Here is a 22,105-nt window from a genome sequence, read left to right on the forward strand (position 1 = left end):
ACCTCAACTCTACCACCCTCTCTCAAACCTTCATAATATGACTCAACAACTTGATACCCCTATAATTATTGCAATTCTGAATGTCGCCCTTATTATTATACAAAGGAATCATCGTACTCTATCTCCAAGCCTTAGGCATCCTCACCGTCTTGAAAATTATATTAAATAATTGAGTCAACTACTCCATACCTGCCCCTCCTGTCCACTTCCAAAAATCCAGCGAAATCTCATCTGGCCCCGTCTTTCTACCTCAATGCATCGTACGAATAGCCCTATTCACCTCCTCAACCTTAATGCGTCTACAGTAACCATAACAACGAAACCTCTGAGAATACTCCAAATCCCCCAACACAATGCTAGTATCCCTTCCTTCGCTCAGGAGCTTATGAAAGTAAGCCTGCCATCTCTTTCTAATACAACCCTCCTCTACCAAAACTTTGTCGTCCACATCCTTAATACACTTAACTTGATCCAGGTACCGATCCCTCCGCTCTCTAACCTTGGCAAGCCTGTACAACCTTTTATCCCCACTTTTACTATCCAACGATGTTTATAAACTCTTGAAAGCAGCATCCTTAGCCTTCGTGACCGCTAACTTTGCCTCTCGCTTAGAAATCTTATCGTAACCGCTAACTTCGCCTCTCGCTTAGAAATTTTATACTCCTCTCTATTCTTTCGCTTATCTTCTTCATCCTTACTCTCAACCAGCTTTGCACACACTCTCTTCTTTGCCTCCACCTTTTCCTTCACCTCCTCATTCCACCACCAGTCCCATTGGTGCTTTCTCGAGCGGCCTCTCGAGACCCCCAAAACCTCTCTAACTGTCTCCCTGATGCAATTAGCAGTCTCGTCCGGCATGCTATCAACATCCCCTCCACTCTCCCAAGTCTCCTTTGTCATCAACTTATCCCATATATCTAATGTACTAGCCAAAGTCAGACTGTCCTATCTAATCCTTGGCTGACCCTCTACCTCTCTCCTCCTCTACTCCTTCCTGATCTCCAAGTCCATGACCAAAATCCTATGTTGGGTCGAAATACTCTCACTCGGTAAAACGTTACAATCCTTACAAATACCCCTATCTCCTTTCTTGAGGAACAAGAAGACAATTTGAGTCTTGGACATCGAACTATAAAAGGTAGTCAAGTGGACCTCCTTTTTGGGAAAGTTAAAATTGCCTACTACCAATCTAAACGCCCGAGCAAAATCTAGAAGTGTCACTCCTTCAACATTTCTTACACCGAACCTATAGCCTCCATGCACATCATCATATCCTCTCGAAGAAGACCCAATGTGCCCATTGAAATCGCCTCTTATGAAAAGTTTTTCATTACTGGGAACACCCCTTACCATCTCGTCCAAATCCTCCCAAAATCTCTTCTTCTCTTCATCATCCAAGCCTACATGCGGTGTATACGTACTAATAATATTCCAAGAAGCCCCTCCCATAACTAGCTTAATTGACATCATCCTACATTGACCCTCTTAACCTCTACCACTTACTTCCTAAGCTCATCATTTACTAGAATACCTACACCATTTCTGTTCTTTACGCTTCCTAAGTACCACAACTTATAACCATCTACTACCCTCGACTTAGTACCTACCCATTTGGTTTCTTGGAGACACACTATATTAATTCGCCTTTTCCTAAGAATTTTCACTAACTCTAATAACTTGTCTGATAAATACCCTATGTTCCACGACCCTACTCTTAACCTATAGTCATCCTTAGCCCCTCCACCCTTCGTACCTCTACCCTTGCCCCTACCCCTGTCCCTGCCCCTACCCTCACCTTAGTCCTCGACCCCGACCCAAGCTCCGCCCGAAGACTTGACCCTACGCCAACGCTATCTACCACAGCCACCAAAGACAGCAACGACCAATAACTTTAAGAGCACAATGCTTAGAAAACAAAGCAAACCAAACAACTACGATCAAGCCCACAGTACTGAACTACTAAGAACAACAAAATGGCTAAAACACAAGTAGAATAAATAAGTAAAACACTACTATGAAATACAGAAATAAACAAGTAATTGTCACCCACAAATAAGAAAGTCAGTCAAGATGCGAAGAAAACAAAATTGAAATAGGAATAGTAAATAAGACAACCCGTAGCAGCCACCAAAATCAAGAAAGCTATACACACGACTAGTAGAGATGGAGTGAGTGCACCTAATCAAAACTGGGTAAGTTTACTTTGTTGAGTCGCCTGATTCCGGCAATTTGCGGCGGAAATTAGTCGCCGGAATCGTGTTGCCGACGCCTGAGAAGTTATGCCAGATCTGAATTTGCAGTACCTGGAAAGGATTAGAAAAAAGAAAAGAGAGAAGAAAGAAAGAGTAACATATTATTTAAAAATGAGATAAAAAGCACCGTAAATAACAATAATTAATAAAAATATTTAAAAAATTAATTGATTGCTAAAATTTTATCTGTGCCGCATAAACTGAGATGAAGAGAGTATTCATATCTTACTGAAAAATTATGTAAAAAATATTATAAATCACATAATTAACAATTTTAAAAATTTTAAAAATATAAAATATTTGACTGATTTTCGAAATTATATCATTGTCACTTAAATTGAAATAGAAGAAAAAATATCATGAATCACAATAATTAAAACTTTAAATTATTTTAATGATTATCTAAATTCTATTTACGTTACATAAATTGAAATAAAAAATAATATACATTGAGTCCGTGCTAGCACAGGCCGTGTACATTTAGTATTAGTGTTAGTACATTATATAAAGGATGGTTTTGACATGGATGTTTATTGTCAAAAGAAATTTGTTTGAGGATATTTTTGTTATTTTACACCACATGGTGATGGTTTGCCATAGCTTATTATAGATCTCTATCGCACACGTGCTCTTTTCTCCCTCTTTCTCATTTCTTATGTTGTTTTTAACCCACAGAAAAGCATATAAAAACACCAATCAACAAACCAAAAATAAATTGAGGTTACAGTACCTGCTCTCTATCGGGTATGTTTCTTTTTGTTAATTAATTTCAACAATTTTTTATGTATTTGATTATTTTACAATATCTACATGTGTATAGTAATTGTGTTTAGTGGTTCGTTTTTCATTATATAAATTTTATTCGTAGTGATTAAGTTTGCTGTTATTACAGTATGAAATTGACCTAATTTCCTTGAAACTGAGATAGTCACTGAATTTTAAGAGCTAGGTTGCTTTGTGAGTTTAATTTGTTTTAGCAAATTATGTTGTGTGTAATGACTGAATTATATTAGCTACATTTTTGTGTTAAGTGATCTTGTTTCGCATATTATTTGTTTGGAGTAGCTTTTCTTGGTGTAGGTTTTAAAATTTTGAATTCTTTTGATTTATAGGTGCTAAATGTAGTCCACTTTGATTGCGGTGTGAAATTGATCTAAAATTTCTTTGAACGTAATTGTGACTGGATTTATTAGCTAGAGTACTGCGTGAACTCATTTTGCTTTTACAGTTTTACGACCTGATCAGAATCTCCCATCATGAACAACATGCTGCATGCCCGTTTTGTCACATACTTTCTTCTCGAGAACCATGCCATCAATACTACTGACAGTTTTGGCTACGGGGTAATTAGCATGTTGACCAGTGAGTTGTTGGACTAAAGCTATGAATTCAGCAGCACTTGTGTTCACATTCATTGGATTTGATATGCAAACAACTTTAGCTTTTTTTCTTGTTGGTGTTTTTGGGTTGTTTGCTTGCTTTTTTGGAATGTACACTCAAGTATTTTATCCATGAAAGCAATAATATTTTTGTGTAGGGGGTGGAGAAGTGGAGGTTTTTTCCTAGGAAGATGAAAGAAAATGTTATATAATGGAGTGAAGAAAAGGAAATTAAAGGGGCAAGTGGATGTACTGATCTTTTATTTATATCACAAATGAAATGAAAGATAGTAAAAGGATACGTAAATATAGTACTACGTAGATAGAGAGATGAAGAGGAGTTAAAGAAGATAAAGGAAAATTGAGTTTCCTACAGGGCTCATTTTATAGCTATAGCATTGTGTTCACTTAATGGAGACAAACAACAATAAGGTTCGATCGTTTGATAACTGGCTAGAATTATGCAATATTAGCTATTTCATTTTCTACTCCTCATAAGATAATACATCAATTTTCTCATGAATCGTACATATATTAGTTATTCAGATTCTATCTTCCACTACTACATAAGATAATACAACAATTCCTTCATAAAAAAAGGCTCTGTGATTTAATATTACAGAGCCCCACCTAAAGAGTCATCACATTTGAATTAATATGAATTCAATTTTCCCAATAAAATGAAAATTAGCCCTAAAAAGAGTGAATCAACAGTCATATGTGAATCAAATTTTATTTCTCTTTTGTTCTTTGATTAGAACTTAAGTTGCTACTTTCTTATTTCTTTGAAGAATGTGTGATGCTCGTGTGTTGACAATGAGAATCTTCCAAAACAAGGTATTGCCTTGTTTTCTTTATGACATTATGAAATATGAAATATGAAATATGGGGTCTCCACTGCTAGAAAACTATAAATTACATGAGGATCTTACCTATAATATCGCAGGAAATACATGCGGATTTACCTACGAAAATATTAAATTCCTCAACATTAAAATATATTACCTGTGAGCTATATATTTGCAACAAATTCCGCAGGTAAATTTGGCGCCATATTGCGTAAATTTTGTACTTGCGACATTATTTGGGGAAATATATCGACGGATATTTTATCTCTAGGTAAATCCGCAGGTATATGGACAAATTTATATATATATATATATATATATATATATATATATATATATATATATTTTAAATTCATAGGATAATCCCCAGGTAATTTATCCTATGGATTTATGTAGAGATATTTTGGTGAAATTTATGTAATGGATTTTATTATCTGAGAAATTATTTGGGGATTTTGTGCAGCGAATTTTGCTGGAGATTTATTCTTGGGGATTTATCTGCGAAATTATTACTTGCGACATTATCTGGGGAAATGTATCGACGGTTATTTTATCTCTAGGTCAATCCGCAGGTATAAGGAAAAATATATATATTTTTTAAATCTATAGAAAAAATTTCAGGTAATTTATCCTACGAATTTATGTAGAGATATTTTGGTGGAAATTTATGTAATGAATTTTATTATCTGAGAAATTATTTGGGGGTTTTGTTCTGCGAATTTTGTTGGAAATTTGTTCTTGGGGTACCTACAAAATTATTACTTGAAAAATTATTGGGGGATTGGGAAAATTATTTCTCGGGGATGTACCTATGAAATTATTACTTGGGAAATTGTTGCTACAAATTTAGCTGAAATTATTTCTTGGGGATTTACGTAGGATTTTTGTGACTTGAAAAATTTAAATAGGAAAAGGATAAACTTGAAGAATCAAAAACATAAAAAAAAAAAATTAATTAGACATTAAATCGGTGGACACGTATAATCAAGCAAAAGATGCTCAAGAAATTAAAATTAATTTGTTGACATAGATGGTATCACAGATGTATTCGAGCTGAATAAACCTTAGCTTGACTCGTTATGTTATCACCAAAAAATTAAAGAGGTGAAATTTCGTTAGCATAAGATAGGGCGAAGAACGACTCATGGCTCAAATAGAGCGTGTTTTTCTTTTGGTTTCTATTGATTAATTTAAATATAATTATAAGGCATTATACTACACATGACAATATAATATATCAATATAATATACATTTAGGGGTCGTTTGGTGTGAGATATAAGGTATAATAATCATAAAATAAAATAAAAAATTATTTTATTTTACATTGAGTTGAAAGTATTAGGTAGTTTTACAATTATATATATGATGAGATTAGGGGTGGACATTCTTTTTGATTGATTGGATTGACGAAAATGACAATCATAATCAAACCAAAATAAATTCAATTTGATTCGATTTTTATAATTTCGGTTCAGTTATTTTGAATTTTTATTTCAATTTTGAAGATTAAAATAGTGAGTTTTTCTTCGTCATGACCGGACATTTAAAATTAGTGATATTTTTTAGAAAAAAATAATTTTTTTCAAACCTATTTTTCATTTTTAAATATAAATAACTCAACATGGATGAAATGAAATGAAATAACGGAAAAACATTATTTATATTGAATATATAAAACATATATATATATATATATATATATATATATATATATATATATAAAATTTATATATATAATAAAATATATAAATTATTTATATAATTTTGGTTTTTTGGTTTAACCAATTTCTTTTTGAAAAAAATCAAAAACCGAATCGTTTGAACTGAATTTCTAAAATTTAAAATCAAAATCGATCCGAAAAATTGAAAAATCAAAACCAAAATTAAATTTTCTCTAAGAAGACAAGGAGAAGACCCGGAATCAAAGTTTCAATTGCTTGAGAGATATTCGAAATCAGAGGTTATTTTCTTTAGCTTCTACTGTAAACTCGATACTTTTTTCATTTGCAAAGGTCCCCACCCGATCATTTTGAAGTCAAAGGTTCTGATTTTGTGTGTGTTGACACCCAATTTTGACTGCCTGATACTCTTTCTAGGCTGTTGTTTTGTCAAAATTTTTAATTTCAAGTATTAATATTTTTTTACACATTATTCTTGTATCGAACAAATATTGACGTGTCACATTCATGATTTAAATGTAACATTTTTACGTAATTTTTTAATATTTTATTTAGTATTCACACTCGTAATTTATTAATACATTATCTATAATTATTATCATCATCATTATCGACAATTTTAAATTTTGTATTCATAATTTATTATTATTGCCCGTCGATTTTTAAATTCAATTTTTATTTTTGTTTATTTTTATTAAAATTGACGGACAACGTCGCTATAATTTTTTATTTTTAAAATATTAATTCTAGAAAAGCGACGTAATCCGTTGTAATTCTCAATTATTTTTAATTTTTTTTTTATATTTTTTACAAAAAGCGACAGGCAGTGTCGCTATGTAAAAAAAATTAAATTTATGAAAATGATACTGTCCGTCGATATTTGATATTTTTAATTTACTAATAAATAAATAATTTTTATATTTTAAAAAATTAAATGTATTCAATTATATATTGAATACATTGATATCATACGATCGATTGATTAATGTAATAATATGCTGTTGAAGTTATAATATAACAATATAAGCTAAATTAAATGATAGTTCATCAGCGTATAGATGAAATACGTTGTATTATGAGGTAATATACTTGTAAATGTGATGTATATAGTACATATTTCGAAGTTGATAGTCAATCAAATATATATATGTATATATATACGTATCTCTCGTGTAGTGATGTACATAGTAGCCCTTTTATACTTAATTTGTGTCGATTGAGTTTAATTTAACTCAATCGAAATTTTCTATTCAATTTTTTAACCCAATTTTTAATCCCAATTTGACTTATCTCCTCAATTATAATCTCAATCGTTCATCATATTTGATCAACGGTTAATATTATATCAATTTTTACTATTTTTTCTTGAAATTGGACTGCTTCAGACTATTTTTCTTGAATCGAGGATCTATTGGAAACAACTTATCTACCTTAGTGGTAAGATCTGCGCATACTGTACCCTACACAGACCCCAATTTGTGGGACTAGATCGGGTTAGTTGTTGTATTCATTTTCTCGAAATCTCAAAGAGAAAACAATCAAAAGATGTCACCTTGATTAATTATTATTATTATTATTACATTTATGCCCAACTCATTTCAATTTTTTTTATCAATAATTTTTATATAATATTTTTATGTGACACACGTAATTTATTTGTAAGAATAACATTTTTCATAATATTTATTTATTTATTATTATATTTAAATAGCAATCGAAGTTGATTCAATTATCTTCTCAATTTTATTTAAATTCTAGCCAACTTTATATCTAATTGATGTCAATTTTAACCTGTTTTTGAATTCAATCACTACTAAAAAAAAGGTCATCGCTGCTTTTCTTCCACCGCCGCTATGAATGTGATTTCTCTTTCTCGCATCACTAAAAATAAATAAATAGAAAAAGCGACCACTATAAAGCAATCACGAATGGTGGTAAGCGACCATTTGTGATCATTTTTTTTATAATAAATTATTATTATTATTATTATTAAAGTATTATTATTAATAATAATTTATTTTATAATACGTAACATTAATTTTACATGCGTAATTTTCTTTTATATTGGTCTTATTATTTTCCTCGTTATTATTATTATGTTATTATTAGATTTATAGCAGCCCAAACTCAATTAGATTTTTCCTATTTTATTTAACTTCTAGTCATTTTGATATTCAATTTGTGTCAATTTTAGTCTAAATCGATTTCAATTTGATCAAATTGAAAATATCCAATTCAAATTACTTGAATTTGACTATTTATATAATTTAAAATTATTTTATTACTTTTATTATCATTTTTATAATTTATTAATTCAATGATAATATTTTGCATAATCTCATCATTTTTTTCATAAATATGCACACTCACAATTTATAAATATATTGTCTATTATTATTATTAATAATAATAATAATATTTTTTTATAATTATTTTATGTAACATTAATTTATTTTAATAGGGACATCTTATTTATTTATTATATTTATTAAACTAAAAGTTACTTTTATCCAATTTTCCTTCCTTGTGTTTAATTTCTAGCCATTTTATTTCAATTGATATCAATTTTAGTCAAAATTAATTTATGACCTATTTTTAAATGCCTCAATATCAACCGTTGATCAAATTAATCTAACGGTTGATATTCACTCAGGATATTCTTGCCTTTTTAAGCTTAAAACCCAAACCCCAATTTATTATTCCAAAACAGTCGCATCAGCTCCTCTCTCTCTTCACTTCTCTCTAACCACCGCTGTTATCGCCGGCCGGCCAATGGCGCCGCCCGCGCCGCATTTTCTTCCTCTTTTCTCCTTTCTCATCGCTGGTACCCCTCTCCTTTCTCTCCCTCATTCCACCGTGCCACCACCTGACTGCCGGTCAGCGACCAGCGCCACTGCTCCGTTCTCTTCATTCCACCGCACCCAGAGCCGATAACCCAGAAAGCGTTGAAATGCATGATGGATTCTATGAATCTGTCTCAAGTTTGTTTCCGTAATGCAATTTTCATATTGTCATCTTCTTCTACCCATCCAATGATTTTTAGATATTAAATTCGTGATATTCGTGACATGGGGTGATTTAATTCTATGCATATTTATATTTTTTACACTGCCCAATTTTGAAAACCCCAATTTTACCCCTAGTTTGTTTAGTGATGCATATTAGTTTGTGGAAGTTTCATCTCTTTGTCTAAGATAATTCCATAAATGTAATATTTATGGTATCAGGAAAAACATTTGAGAAATCTCCTATCTATACAAGCTATTTTTACGGACCCTACTTATGGAAAGGTTCGTATTTTTTACTGCAAGATAAATTTGGGGATTCATTATTTTTCGTGGTTCCTATTATGTAGTCTTTTGATAAAGACAATAGAGACCTTCTTTCCCTCTGATTAATACTATGTTTCCCGATCTTATTTAGTTTGAGCATAGAGAAAATTTAGAAAATACCACATAGGATGCTAAAAGAGTCCTTGAATAAGAAGGTGACGATGAAGGCCTAAAATTTCTACCAAAGACGTTTGATATAGTAAGAAAGAAGGTCTGCTTAAAGATGCTGAAGTTTATCTTTTTCTTTTGTGCTTTTGATTTTGAGATTTTATTTATACATCATTAATAAATGGCAGAATTTTGTTTCTTCTTTTCCTTTTGTTGATTGCAAAGTAACACATGATCAATGATTGACTTTTTAGGTTATTTCCTCGTGTATATTGATATTTTTTAATATAATGTATATTTCTCTCATAATAGGTTAACAGTAGCTTGCATGTGTTTTGGCATTATAAGTCCATTAGCAAACATCCTATATTCTAAATGAACACTTCAATATTTCTAAATAAAGACTTCAATATTTCAGTGTTTTGGTAAGCTATTTGGTTCTCAGGTTTATAATATGGTCTGCTGCTGAGGTTATTATTTTATTGTGAGCCGGGCTCTATCGGAAACAGTCTCTCTATCTCACATCTAAGGTAGTGATATAGAACTGCGTATACTTGCCCTTCTCAGACCCCACTTGGTGAGAATATACTGGGCATGTTGTTGTTGTTGTATTTTTTAATGTTAAGGCTATATTTAGTTAAGTTTGGTCACTTGTGAAGTGAATTAGTGACTTGAAATGTTTAGGTGTACATACTTGATATATGAACTTGTGTTTTGGATTTAGTAATGTTTGGTCACTTGAAAGTGAATTATTGACTTCAAAATGTTCAAGTGTAGGTACTTGAAATGTAAATTTGTGTTTCGAAAGTGAAATAGTGACTTGAAAATGTTTAAGTTTAGGTACTTGAAATGTGAACTTGTGTTTTGAATTTGCAAAAGTGTGGTAACTTGAGGAGTGATTTAGTAACTCGAAAATAATTAAGTTTAGATACTTAAAAGGTGAACTTGTGTTTTGAATTTACTAAAGTGTGGTCACTTGAGAAGTGAATTATTGACTTCAAAATGTTCAAGTGTAGGTAATTGAAATGTAAACTTGTATTTCGAATTTACTAAAGTGTGGTCACTTGAGAAGTGATTTAGTAACTCCTTGAGAAGTGAAATAGTGACTTGAAAACGTTTAAGTTTAGGTACTTGAAAGGTTAACTTGTGTTTTGAATTTAGTAAAGTGTGGTCACTTGAGAAGTGAATTATTGACTTCAAAATATTCAAATGTAGGTACTTGAAATGTAAACTTGTGTTTCGAATTTACTAAAGTGTGGTCACTTGAGAAGTGATTTAGTAACTCGAAAATAATTAAGTTTAGGTACTTGAAAGGTGAACTTATGTTTTAAATTTACTAAAGTGTGGTCACTTGAGAAGTGATTTAGTAACTCTAAAATAATTAAGTTTAGGTACTTGAAAGGTGAACTTATGTTTTAAATTTACTAAAGTGTGGTCACTTGAGTAGTGAAATAGTGACTTGAAAATATTTAAATGTAGGTAATTGAAATGTGAACTTGTGTTTTGAATTTACTAAAGTGTGGTCACTTGAGAAGTGATTTAGTAACTCGAAAATGTTTTAAGTTTAGTTACTTGAAAGGTGAACTTGTGTTTTGAATTTGCTAAAGTGTGGTCACTTGAAAACGTTTAAGTTTAGGTACTTGAAAGGTTAGCTTGTGTTTTGAATTTAGTAAAGTGTGGTCACTTGAGAAGTGAATTAGTGACTTGAAATTGTAAACTTGTGACTTGAAAATAATTAAATGTAGTGTCTTGAAATGTATACTAGTGACTTTAAAATGGTTAAGTGTAATGTCTTGAAATGTGTACTAGTGACTTCAAAATAGTTAAGTGTAGTTACTTGAAAATATGGTTAAGTATAGTGACTTGAAATGTGTACTAGTGACTTGAAAATGGTTAAGTGTAATTACTTGAAATGTGAATTAGTTACTTGAAAGTGGTTAAGTATAGTGACTTGAAATGAATGATTAATTGTAGTGACTTGAAAATAGTTAAGTGTAGTTACTTGAAAATATGGTTAAGTATAATGACTTGAAATGCATACTAGTGACTTAAATGGTTAAAGTGTAGTTGCTTGAAATGTGAATTAGTTACTTGAAATTGATTAAGTATAGTGACTTGAAAATGGTTGAGTATAGTTATTTGAAATGTAAAGTAGTTACTTAAAAATGGTTAAGTATAGTGACTTGAAATGTGAATTAATTATTTGAAAATGATTAAGTGTAGTGATTTGAAACGTGTACTAGTGACTTGAAAATGGTTAAGTATAGTGACTTGAAATGTGAATTAGTTACTTGAAAATGGTCAAGTGTAGTGACTTGAAATGTGTACTAGTGACTTGAAAATGGTGAAGTGTAGTTTCTTGAAAATGGTTAAGTATGGTGACTTGAAATGTCAATTAGCTATTCGAAAATGGTTCGAGTGTAGTGACTTGAAATGTGTAATGGTGATTTGAATTGTGAATAAGTTATTTGAAAATTATTAAGTGTAGTGACTTGAAAATGATTAAGTGTAGTTACTTGAATTTGCGAACTCGTGACTTGAAAATGGTTAAGTGTAGTTACATGAAATTGTGAACTTATGACTTAAAAATGGTTAAGTAATAGTCACTTGAAATGTGTACTAATAACTTGAAAATAATAAAGTATAGTTACAAAATAAATATGTTTGGTTATATGAAAAAATTTTCATTGCAGTGTACCTTGACAATGTATAATCCATTGTAGTGTACCTTGTATAATCCATTTGACCGGGTACGGAGCTTTAAGAAATAAGAAAAGAGTTTTCTTCACATTAAGTGTTAGATACGTGGCACCACTTGAATCCTTCCTCTTGTTCTCTTATTCTTCTAATTTCATCCTACGTTATCTTAATATAACAAGTCATAACGATAGTCACAATAATTTGAAAATATCAACTTTGAGTTTGATGCTTTATATGCTAATATATATATATATTTATATTTGTCGATTGTTATGATTTTATTTGATACTATAATGTCATATAATTTATGCTAATAATGTATTTTTAGCACTTTTTATGGCTTGAATTAACATATTCTTATGCAGAATGAGTTTGAAAGAAAGAAACATGAAATATTAGTTGCTCATAGTGCATCAATTGTGGAAGGAGGATGAGAAAGGAATTGGATTTGTTGATGAAGCATGTATACAAGAAATCATCTTCAAATGATGAACGCCCATCTCAAGAAGACAACCAAGCTTATGAGGATGAATGTGATGATGACTCTAACGACGTGAATGAAAGTGATTGACCCTCATGGTTGATAGTTTTATTAAGGATTCAAGTTCGAAATATTTTATTTTGGGCCATTAAGAATCATACATTATTGATGTGGATGTTACGAATTATATTTTTTTGTTAGCTGTAATGGTTTACATTAGACTTAATGATATTTTTGAGAATTATTAGAGGTTTTGAATAGATTTTTGACTAATTGTAAAATATTTTTAGTAATTTACGTGTGAATTATTACTTGAGAATTTTCATTGGGATGTACATGAAAATTGAGAAAATTTGTTCTTGCGGATTTACTTGGGGCATTTCATGCGAATTTTCTTGCGAAATAGTTTCATAAATATTCGTAAGAAATTTTCTTTTGTTAATTAGAAATTTCACCTCTAAATTTTCTTCGAATTTACTTGGGAATCTTCGTGGAGAATAATTTGTGATTTTTTTTCGTGGAAATTCGTAGGTAAAATTCTTTTTTTATGGAATTTTATCAAATAATTCATGCAAAAGTTTGATAGTTAATCGCAAATAATTTACCTGTGGATTTATTTTCGCAACTAAATTACCTACGAATTTTATAAAGTTCTTAGTTTTCCTTACAGTTCTTAGTTTTCATAAAGTTCTTAGTTTTCCTTAAAGTTCTTAGTTTCCAAAGTTTGTAAGTTAGTTAAAAAAAAAAGTGTAAAAATGTCTATATTAGTTTCTTAGTTCTTCATTTTTCGATAGCTGTCAAGTTTTCAGGGGACTCCCGAAAGGGAAACTTCACTTCTTCCTTAAGACATGTAAGTAGTCGATTACATAGATCTTTGTATTTTTCTCCCACGTTTGTAAATTATGTTTGAATTAATCAAGTTCATATTTTATTTCAGTTGTCTTTTTAATATTATAAGATTTGGATCGCTGGCGGTTTACCGCCAGTTTTCTGATCTTGTAAAATTCATTACTCATTAGTACCTATTTAATTATTAGTAAATGTGTACATATTTAATTATTAGTAGATGTGTCTTTAATATTATAAGATCTGGATTGCCGGCGGTTCACCGCCAGTTTTCTAGTCTTGTAAAATTAGTAAATTAATTATAAACATACCCCCAGTATATGGTTATTCTCTCAGTGTTTTAAGCAATAACGATGGATTATTCTATAAATTCTTAGGGATTTGAAAAGTCCACAAAAAAATTATAAAAGGACTGTTGTTATTCTCCCGTGGTGTGATTAAAGAAGATATTGATAAAATACCTAAAACTGAAGAGAAAGAGATGAACAGGGTATAAATTAAAAAAAATCAAATAATGCAAAAATATTTTATTTTTGGGAGAAAATATACTTTGATCTTTATGACTTGGACACTTACACTAGACTAAGGACACGAAGGAGAGAGTACTGAGTAGAATTTTACATCATATAAAACACATCCTCATTAACTCTGCTTTATTTTCTCATATCTACTAAATTGGTTTAATTACTTTGCTTATAACATATACTAAGACTTGCTTATTAATTATTTGCTTTGTTTATATATCTACCTAATATTATTATCTATCCGTCTTGTCTCTATATATTGTTATTATTATCTATTATCCGTTTATTATATTGTTATTATATATATTATATTTGTTATAATTACATATTATCCGTCTATATACATCTATTATATCTACCTGTCCATATTATATATGTATGTATATATATATAAGCCAATCGTTTCATTTTCACATAGAAACTGCGTATTAAAACACTAACACTTCACAATTTTGCACAACGGGTTTCAGTTATGTGGTTACACATCTCAACTCTCAAGATAAGGATGCATCATATTTTGTTATCTATGTAAATAAAATGTACAAAACTCCTTGTAAAATTTGGCTCCTTAACGAATACCATAAAGTAAATAATTTTTTCTTTATATTGATACATTGCAACTAATTATTGTTTACTACGTTGGACCCGTACTAACACGGCTCCGACCCCCATAATATAAATATATTCTACACCTTAATCTAGATTATTATACTATAAATGAATACGACAATCACTACCAGAAAATCTCTATTTTCCGACTGAAAAAAGTAGTCGGAAATTTCCGACTACTTCGGTCGGAAAATATACCTTTTTATTTTTATTTTTTATAAAATATTATTCCGATAGTATTTGTGACTACAACAGATAGAATGTTTGGCGGAAAATTGCGGAAAATGTATATTTTGACTACTGTAGTCGGAAATAAAAATAATAAAATAAATATATTACTAAATATATAATCATGCCCTTATACGAAAATTAAATAATTAATAGATAAATTATTAAATATTCATTTCCGACCATTGTAGTCGAAAATAAAAATAATTAAATAAATATATTATTAAATATATAATCAGACCCTTATACAAAAATTAAATAACTACTTAAATAAATTATAAAATATTTATTTCCGACTACAGTAGTTGGAAATATAAATAATTAAATAAATATATTATTAAATATATATTAGACCCTTATATAAAAATTAAATAATTATTTAAATAAATAATTAAATGTGTATTTCTGACTACTGTAGTCGGAAATATAAATAAATAAATAAATAAATAAATTAATAATATATACTTAGAATGTTTGGCAAGAAATTGCGGGAAATGTATTTTCCGACTACTTTAGTTGGAAATAAAAAGAATAAAATAAATATATTACTAAATATATAATCATTTCCTTATATAAAAATTAAATAATTAATTATATAAATTATTAAATATTCATTTCCGACCATCGTAGTCGGAAATAAAAATAATTAAATGAATAAATTATTTAATATATAATCAGACCCTTATAAAAAAATTAAATAAATTATAAAATATTTATTTCCGACTATTGTAGTCGGAAATTTAAATAATTAAATAAATATATTATTAAATATATAATTATAACCTTATACAAAAATTAAATTATTATTTAAATAAATTATTAAATATGTATTTTCGAGTACTGTAGTAGGAAAAGTTAAATAATTAATTTTATTAAAATAAGGACCGACTGAAGTAGTCAGAAATTTTATTTTATAAGACATAACCAGTCATTTGCAACGCCACTTTCCCAATTCTCTCTCACTCTCTAACCCTTCTCTCTCTCTAAGCTAAGACGACCACAGCCACAACAACGACGGCGTTGGTCGAGTGGTAACGGCGAAGACGACGGCCTTGGTGGAGTCTTAACAACGCGGGCAACCACAAAATTTCTAAATTGGAAGCTGCCTTAAGGTGTGAATTTTTGTCTCGAAGCCTTTTCGCAAAGCCTCGTTGTCATTCTTAGAAGTCTTTTTATCCATTTTCAATTTCTGTCTAATTTTCGATTAAAAAAATTGATATGGAATTCGCACACTGAATTTCTGTTTTTTGGTTTCTGGTATTTCGCGCACTGATTTGCTAGTTTCTAAAATTTGCACAATAAACTGATGATTTACTAATTTTTGTATCTAATTAAGCAATATCTACTGTTTGACGATTGATAGAAACAGAAGATTCTTTCAGTTTTTTTTTGCTTCTTCATTTTCTACCTTACTATTATTGTAGGTTTCAGTTCTGTAAATATTTGTTATAGTTTTCTACCTTACTTTTATATGCATGCTATATGTTCGATGAATGTCCTTTAATAAAATATGCTTGAATGGGTATGGAGTATTCATGATGAAGGGGTCATTGATTGATTATTCTTGAAGGGAATTTACAATTTGGTATTGGAAGTTGTATAGTCACAGTCTCGGGGTCAACGTGGATTTGTACGTCTAGTTTTCAACAAATGTCCCATAATTTCCTACTTTATGTAGTCAACAACATACCTGGTGTAGTTTCACATAGTGAGGTCGGGAGGGTAGTTCCTTCCATATGTAGTATTGGAATAAGATATGCGTGAACAGGTATGGAGTATTTCATGTAGTTCACCCCTACTAGTTTTGAGATTGAGGGGTCACTGATTGGTTATTCTTGATTATTCTCGAATGGACTTTATGTAGTATTGAAATTAAATGTGCTTGAACAGGAATAAAGTATTTCATGTAGTTCACCCCTACTAGTTTTGTAATTGAGGGGTCATTGATTGATTATTCTTGAATGGGCTTTACGTACTATGTTTTGTGATTGAGGGGTCATTGATTGATTATTCTGTATCTATAATATATCACTAGCAACATGTGCTAGACTTTTTCTGTATCTGTAATATACAACTTTCCATTTGTCAATGTTCCACACCGTATGGATTTATTCTTTAAATATTTACAAGCAATTGTGGTTAGATAACTTAATTGATGATTCATTAGATTAAGAATATCAACATTCATGATTCAATTATGTTGTTTTATATTGTGGTTGTTATTTTTTTTCCAGGTAGTTATTTACAGACAATTGTGGTTAGATAACTTAATTTTATTACAGGTTCATTCCCGCATCTAGCGGCGGACATATGATTATAGAAGCAATTAAACCATTTTACACGGAGCTGTGGGGTAGTTGGAACGAGATTAAAATCAACGTCAGAGTTCTTAAAGATATGTGTGGGACCAGTTCTTAGAAAAATAGGATACTCCTGAATATAGGGCAAGGAGGGAACAGGCAAAGAAAAATAGAGCGTCTCAAACGGGTGGCTCATTGCGCACGGGAGGTTCGATGAGTTTCGCTACCCACCGATGAAGAAGGGTAATATTAGCTTTAATTTCTGATTTGTTTGATTTAGTTCAATGTTCTAAACCGTAACATAGTGAAACCGTGTGGGGCTCTTTCGATTCACTATTGCTGTTATCTTCTTGTAGTTGTTCATCTTGAAGTCTAGTGAAACCGTGTGTGGCCTATTTCAATTCACTAGCATTGTTGTTGATATCTTGTTGCTCTTATTGTTTCATATTTCTTTTGTTGTGAACTCGATCTTGGTTCAGGAAGCCAGTGGTGGCTGGAAATACTTTGGCAACTAGAATGACACTAAACAAGCTGCAAAAACGAATTGGAATAACAAATATGGAATGGCATATGTAGTAGGGGATGTGGTTTGTAAGGGGGAGTTCTTGAAGGCTACAGGGAGTAACGCTGTGCAGCTATTAGTCTAATACTAGGAAACTTTCTGGCACCTTGATCAGTTTTCTCCCTCTATCTGCCTCCTTAATGCTAAATTAGGATTTTTTTAGGAATACAGATCATCTGAAGTGTAGTACTATGAGCTTTTGGTTTCTTTCCTTGCCAAGGCTAAATGAAATGGTTTGTTACATTTAGGATGAATGCAAATTTCCTGTATCTGTGAGCGAGGGTCCCTTTGTCTGTATGTGCATTGGTATGATAATCCTTATTCTGATTGTATGAATCTTTGGTCTTATAACCCAGAAGGCAGCAACTCACTAAGAACGCTACCTCTCTGGTTCAGTTATGTTCTTGTGAAGGTTTCTGCTGTATTTTGATAATATTTTCGGAGGTGTTGGATGCTTTCTCTAAATTTCACATATGAATGAGATTTATCTGTAAATATCCTTTTGAGTGACTAGATAATATAAGAAAGTCCTCCCAACTCTACATAACAAATCTAAGTTACATGAAAACTAGAAAAATAAGATAATAATCTAATATAATCTATCTAATATAATCTAATAATATGAGATTGTTCATCCTAGGTTACCTATAAGACATATAATATTATTAGCACGTCTCTTTAATCTTTACTTAGACACTGGAAGCACGGAGCTGAATTATCCTCAGTCAAATGATCAGATGGTTCTTCTTGTCCTTTTGGGTTCTTGAAGGACTCTTTACGATTGGCATACTTAAGTTAAAATGCATTTTTTTTTATCTTTTCCTATAGCACCATTATGTGATGATCTATGTAATCTCTTGTAGAGTGCTTGTTTGATTCTATGCCTTACCATCCAGGTGAGTGCAGGTCCAAGAGTATTCTGCATGTAGAGATTTGTCCCCGAACGTCTAATAAATGCTAAAGGTAGTTAGTCAAATTAGAAAGTTCTCTCAAAATTAAAATTCTTCTTTATGATGCAATTGAGCAATTTCCCTCTTTATTATCTGATATAAGTTTTTAAGTTGCATTTTCTTTATCCAGACGAAAAAAAAGTTAAAGTTGCATTTCCTCCCTTGAATCTCTTATTCTTTTTGTAAGATGGAGAATATGGCAAATGTTAGTATTTGGTTCGTTTCGTGACTCTTGGTGAAGTAAATTATTATTTGAAACTTTAAGTCATTCTTGTTGTGCTAATAATAGCAAGTCCCTCAAAGTCAACACTAAACTTCTGTAGGATGACTTGCTATAACTTTGTTCCCTTTTTTTTTTTCTTTTTTCCCTTGCTTTGCTCTTCTTCCATCACAAGTTGTTAGGTCACATCATTTCAAGCTTGAAAAGCTAAAGTTGCTGAGAAGTTCGAGTAGTAGAAAAGTCAGTTTCTTTGCCAATGCAGAGGACCAGTTATCCAACAGCGAGCTTGAAAAAGATGGTTCTGAGCAGTATGCAGGATATATTGACTCACCCTCATGGTCTATTATCCCTATTGTTTTTCAGGTAAGGACTAAATCGACTTAGTAATTTCACTTTGAATGATTATGCAGAGAGGGAACACTGAGCACTAGCCATTGTGATTTTTGTTGTATTGTAGCCCCATTATAGTTTTACTTGAAATGTTATCAGGAATAGGGCCACCGTCCTCCAAAACCGTCTCTTGTGTTCCATTGAAATTTTTTCAGCCCTTCAAACTTAATTTTCTACTGTCTAGACGTTTAAACCCTTCCAAATATTTCAATTCATATGAATATTTTTTTTTGAAGTTCCTTTAAACATTCTACCACCATGAGTTTTCATTTCTCAAACTTTACTAAGTTGACTTGTTAAACTCTATCAATCTTTTATTACCCATGTACATTTGTTGTTCTAATGAAAAAAAAATTGAGTGGATTCACCAAATAAGATAGACTACACTAGCACAAGGATTTTTTTTCCTTACCAAAAACTGTCTCACTTTTATGTGTACCACAACTATAATGTTATACTAGTATCTTTTGACATCAGACTTCTTTTTTTTTTCGCTTAGATTGTTTCTGATAACCGTTGTATTTCATATTTCTGTGATTTTATTCTATTATTTCCTATTCTTTATTTTGCTTATGCCATCCATCCCTTTGTTTATTATCCTTTTTCTTGAGCCGGGGGTCTATCGAAAATAGCCTCTCTACTTCTTCGGAGGTAGCGGTATGGACTGCGTACATCTTACCCTCCCCAGACCCCACGACGTGGGAATACACTGGATTTGTTGTTGTTGTGACTTACATTGATAAAAATAATAGAAGTTGCATAATGATAAATAGTTACAAACCTTGTAGATATAAACAGTAATTGAAAATGGAAGACCATTTTGAGTTGATATTGGATATGTAGCAGCACCAAGTGCTATTTCATGGCTGATTTGTACAAAACTAGGACAAGTTAAGTCAAAGCATTATGCTCATTATTGAACTGTGTTCTTCAGATGTTAAAGTCATGATTCTTGAATCATTGGAATTTTAGCTACCATAACTTTGCATCTGCATCATTACAATTGTTATACTGTCCTACTTGCGCCAGAGCAATACATTAAATATTTTTCTGAAGTATATAGCTTATGTAAGATAATAAACTGTATCAAGGGAAGATTTTGAATTTTATCAATGGGACAAATCCAAGCTTTAGTTTCTTCTTTCTACATCTAGTTACTCTTTACATGAAATGCTTAATATAAAATTTTGAAGGAATATGAAAATGGGGAAAAGAGCGCCCTTTTCTTGTGATCTACGAAAAGACGCATAAGAAGAAAAACAAGGATGGTACAAGAGGAGATTGGGTTGAACCGAGTACTAGGATTGCATATGTAAGATGATAACTTTTACATTGTTTTATTATTACTCAACTTTGCTTGTTTACGTACTGACAAATAATTTTTCTTTTAGGAAGAATTTCAAAAAAAACATAGAAGAGTGGCGTCAAATCCAACCTACTTCAGAGGATGGTACCATGGTCTAACCATCACCTGAAGAGATGAATAGTATGTGGGCAGCTGTGGTAGATGGTCCAAAGAAAGGTAGAACCTACGAGACAGGAGATCTCCAATCCTCGAGTATTCCTTCGCTGTTTCTCAGTTCCTCTTCTATTTTGCAAACTGTGGAAGAAATGAAAGCGATGAAAGAACAAATTGTGGAATTGACACAGAAATGTGCAGCTAACGAAGCTAAGTTTACTAAATTTGATAAATTGAAGGAGTTGGTTAAGAACCACATGTCGCAAGTATTTCATGACGAGGAAGAAAATAAATCTGATGATAATTAGATTGTAGTTATTGGTCTTGTTTTTGGTTGTGACATTTAGATGTTTAAACGATTGATTTGATGTTTGTTTTGAATGGTTTAAAGTGGTTGTATTTACAGATTTTTGTCGTGTTTGATCCTATTGTGAAAAATACATTAGTTATTGTTTATAATCTGAAAGCAATGTAAGCTAATGCAATATAATAATTATTAAATAATTATAATTATTAAATAATTATAATTATTAAATATTTATTTATTAAATTTTTGACTACAGTAGTCGAAATAATTAAAATTATTAAATAATTAATAATTAAATTTTTGACTACAGTAGTCGGAATAATTATTATTATTAAATATTTATTTATTAAATTTTTGACTACAGTAGTCGGAATAATTATTATTATTAAATATTTATTTATTAAATTTCCAACTACAGTAGTTGGAATAATTAAAATTATTAAATAATTATTTATTAAATTTTCGACTACAATAGTCAGAATATTTACAATTATTAAATAAATATTTATTAAATTTCCAACTACAGTAGTCGAAAATTTAATAATTATTAAATAAAAATTTATTAAATATATGACTACTTTTCCGACCAAAGTAGTCGGAAATTTCCAACTACAACAGTTGAAAATATTTTTTTGACAAGTTATATTCCGACTACCATCAAATAGTCGAAATAATCAGAAATACCTTAATTTCCGACCATATTCCGACTACAATGGCCGTCAGAAATTAACTATTTTCTAGTAGTGTAATGTATTCACACTTTCAAGTAGATAAGTTTAGAAATATCCCTTATTATAATACTAATAAATACATACACAAATATATTGTAACCAAAGAATTCTCATAAGTGTCTAAATCAATTTAGAAAGACAATAAGATATACATATATATATATATATATATATATATATATATATATCCAATTTTAGC

The 22,105-nt window shown here is 30.6% G+C and overlaps 2 protein-coding genes and 2 long non-coding RNA genes across 4 annotated transcripts; 2 read left to right on the plus strand and 2 right to left on the minus strand.

Annotated features, from left to right (window-relative positions):
• Positions 1-250: 250 nt before the first annotated feature.
• LOC124889721 lies at positions 251-900 on the minus strand. Its single transcript, XM_047401699.1, has 2 exons — positions 635-900; positions 251-536 (listed from the first exon to the last, which is right to left on the minus strand). Exons 1-2 carry the CDS (start codon positions 898-900, stop codon positions 251-253), a joined length of 552 nt encoding a protein of 183 aa, XP_047257655.1.
• Positions 901-984: 84 nt separating this feature from the next.
• On the minus strand, positions 985-2,732 carry LOC124889722 (craniofacial development protein 2-like). Its single transcript, XM_047401700.1, has 3 exons — positions 2,701-2,732; positions 2,203-2,303; positions 985-1,400 (listed from the first exon to the last, which is right to left on the minus strand). Exons 1-3 carry the CDS (start codon positions 2,730-2,732, stop codon positions 985-987), a joined length of 549 nt encoding a protein of 182 aa, XP_047257656.1.
• A 124-nt stretch (positions 2,733-2,856) lies between these two features.
• LOC107849808 lies at positions 2,857-3,930 on the plus strand. Its single transcript, XR_001668282.2, has 2 exons — positions 2,857-2,996; positions 3,481-3,930. It is a non-coding gene; the product is annotated as an uncharacterized LOC107849808 (long non-coding RNA).
• A 4,942-nt stretch (positions 3,931-8,872) lies between these two features.
• Positions 8,873-13,105, plus strand: LOC124889358. Its single transcript, XR_007048295.1, has 2 exons — positions 8,873-10,129; positions 12,665-13,105. It is a non-coding gene; the product is annotated as an uncharacterized LOC124889358 (long non-coding RNA).
• The last annotated feature ends 9,000 nt before the right edge of the window (positions 13,106-22,105 follow it).

Source organism: Capsicum annuum, chromosome 12, assembly GCF_002878395.1.
Source record: "Capsicum annuum cultivar UCD-10X-F1 chromosome 12, UCD10Xv1.1, whole genome shotgun sequence".
NCBI classification, from domain to species: Eukaryota; Viridiplantae; Streptophyta; class Magnoliopsida; order Solanales; family Solanaceae; genus Capsicum; species Capsicum annuum.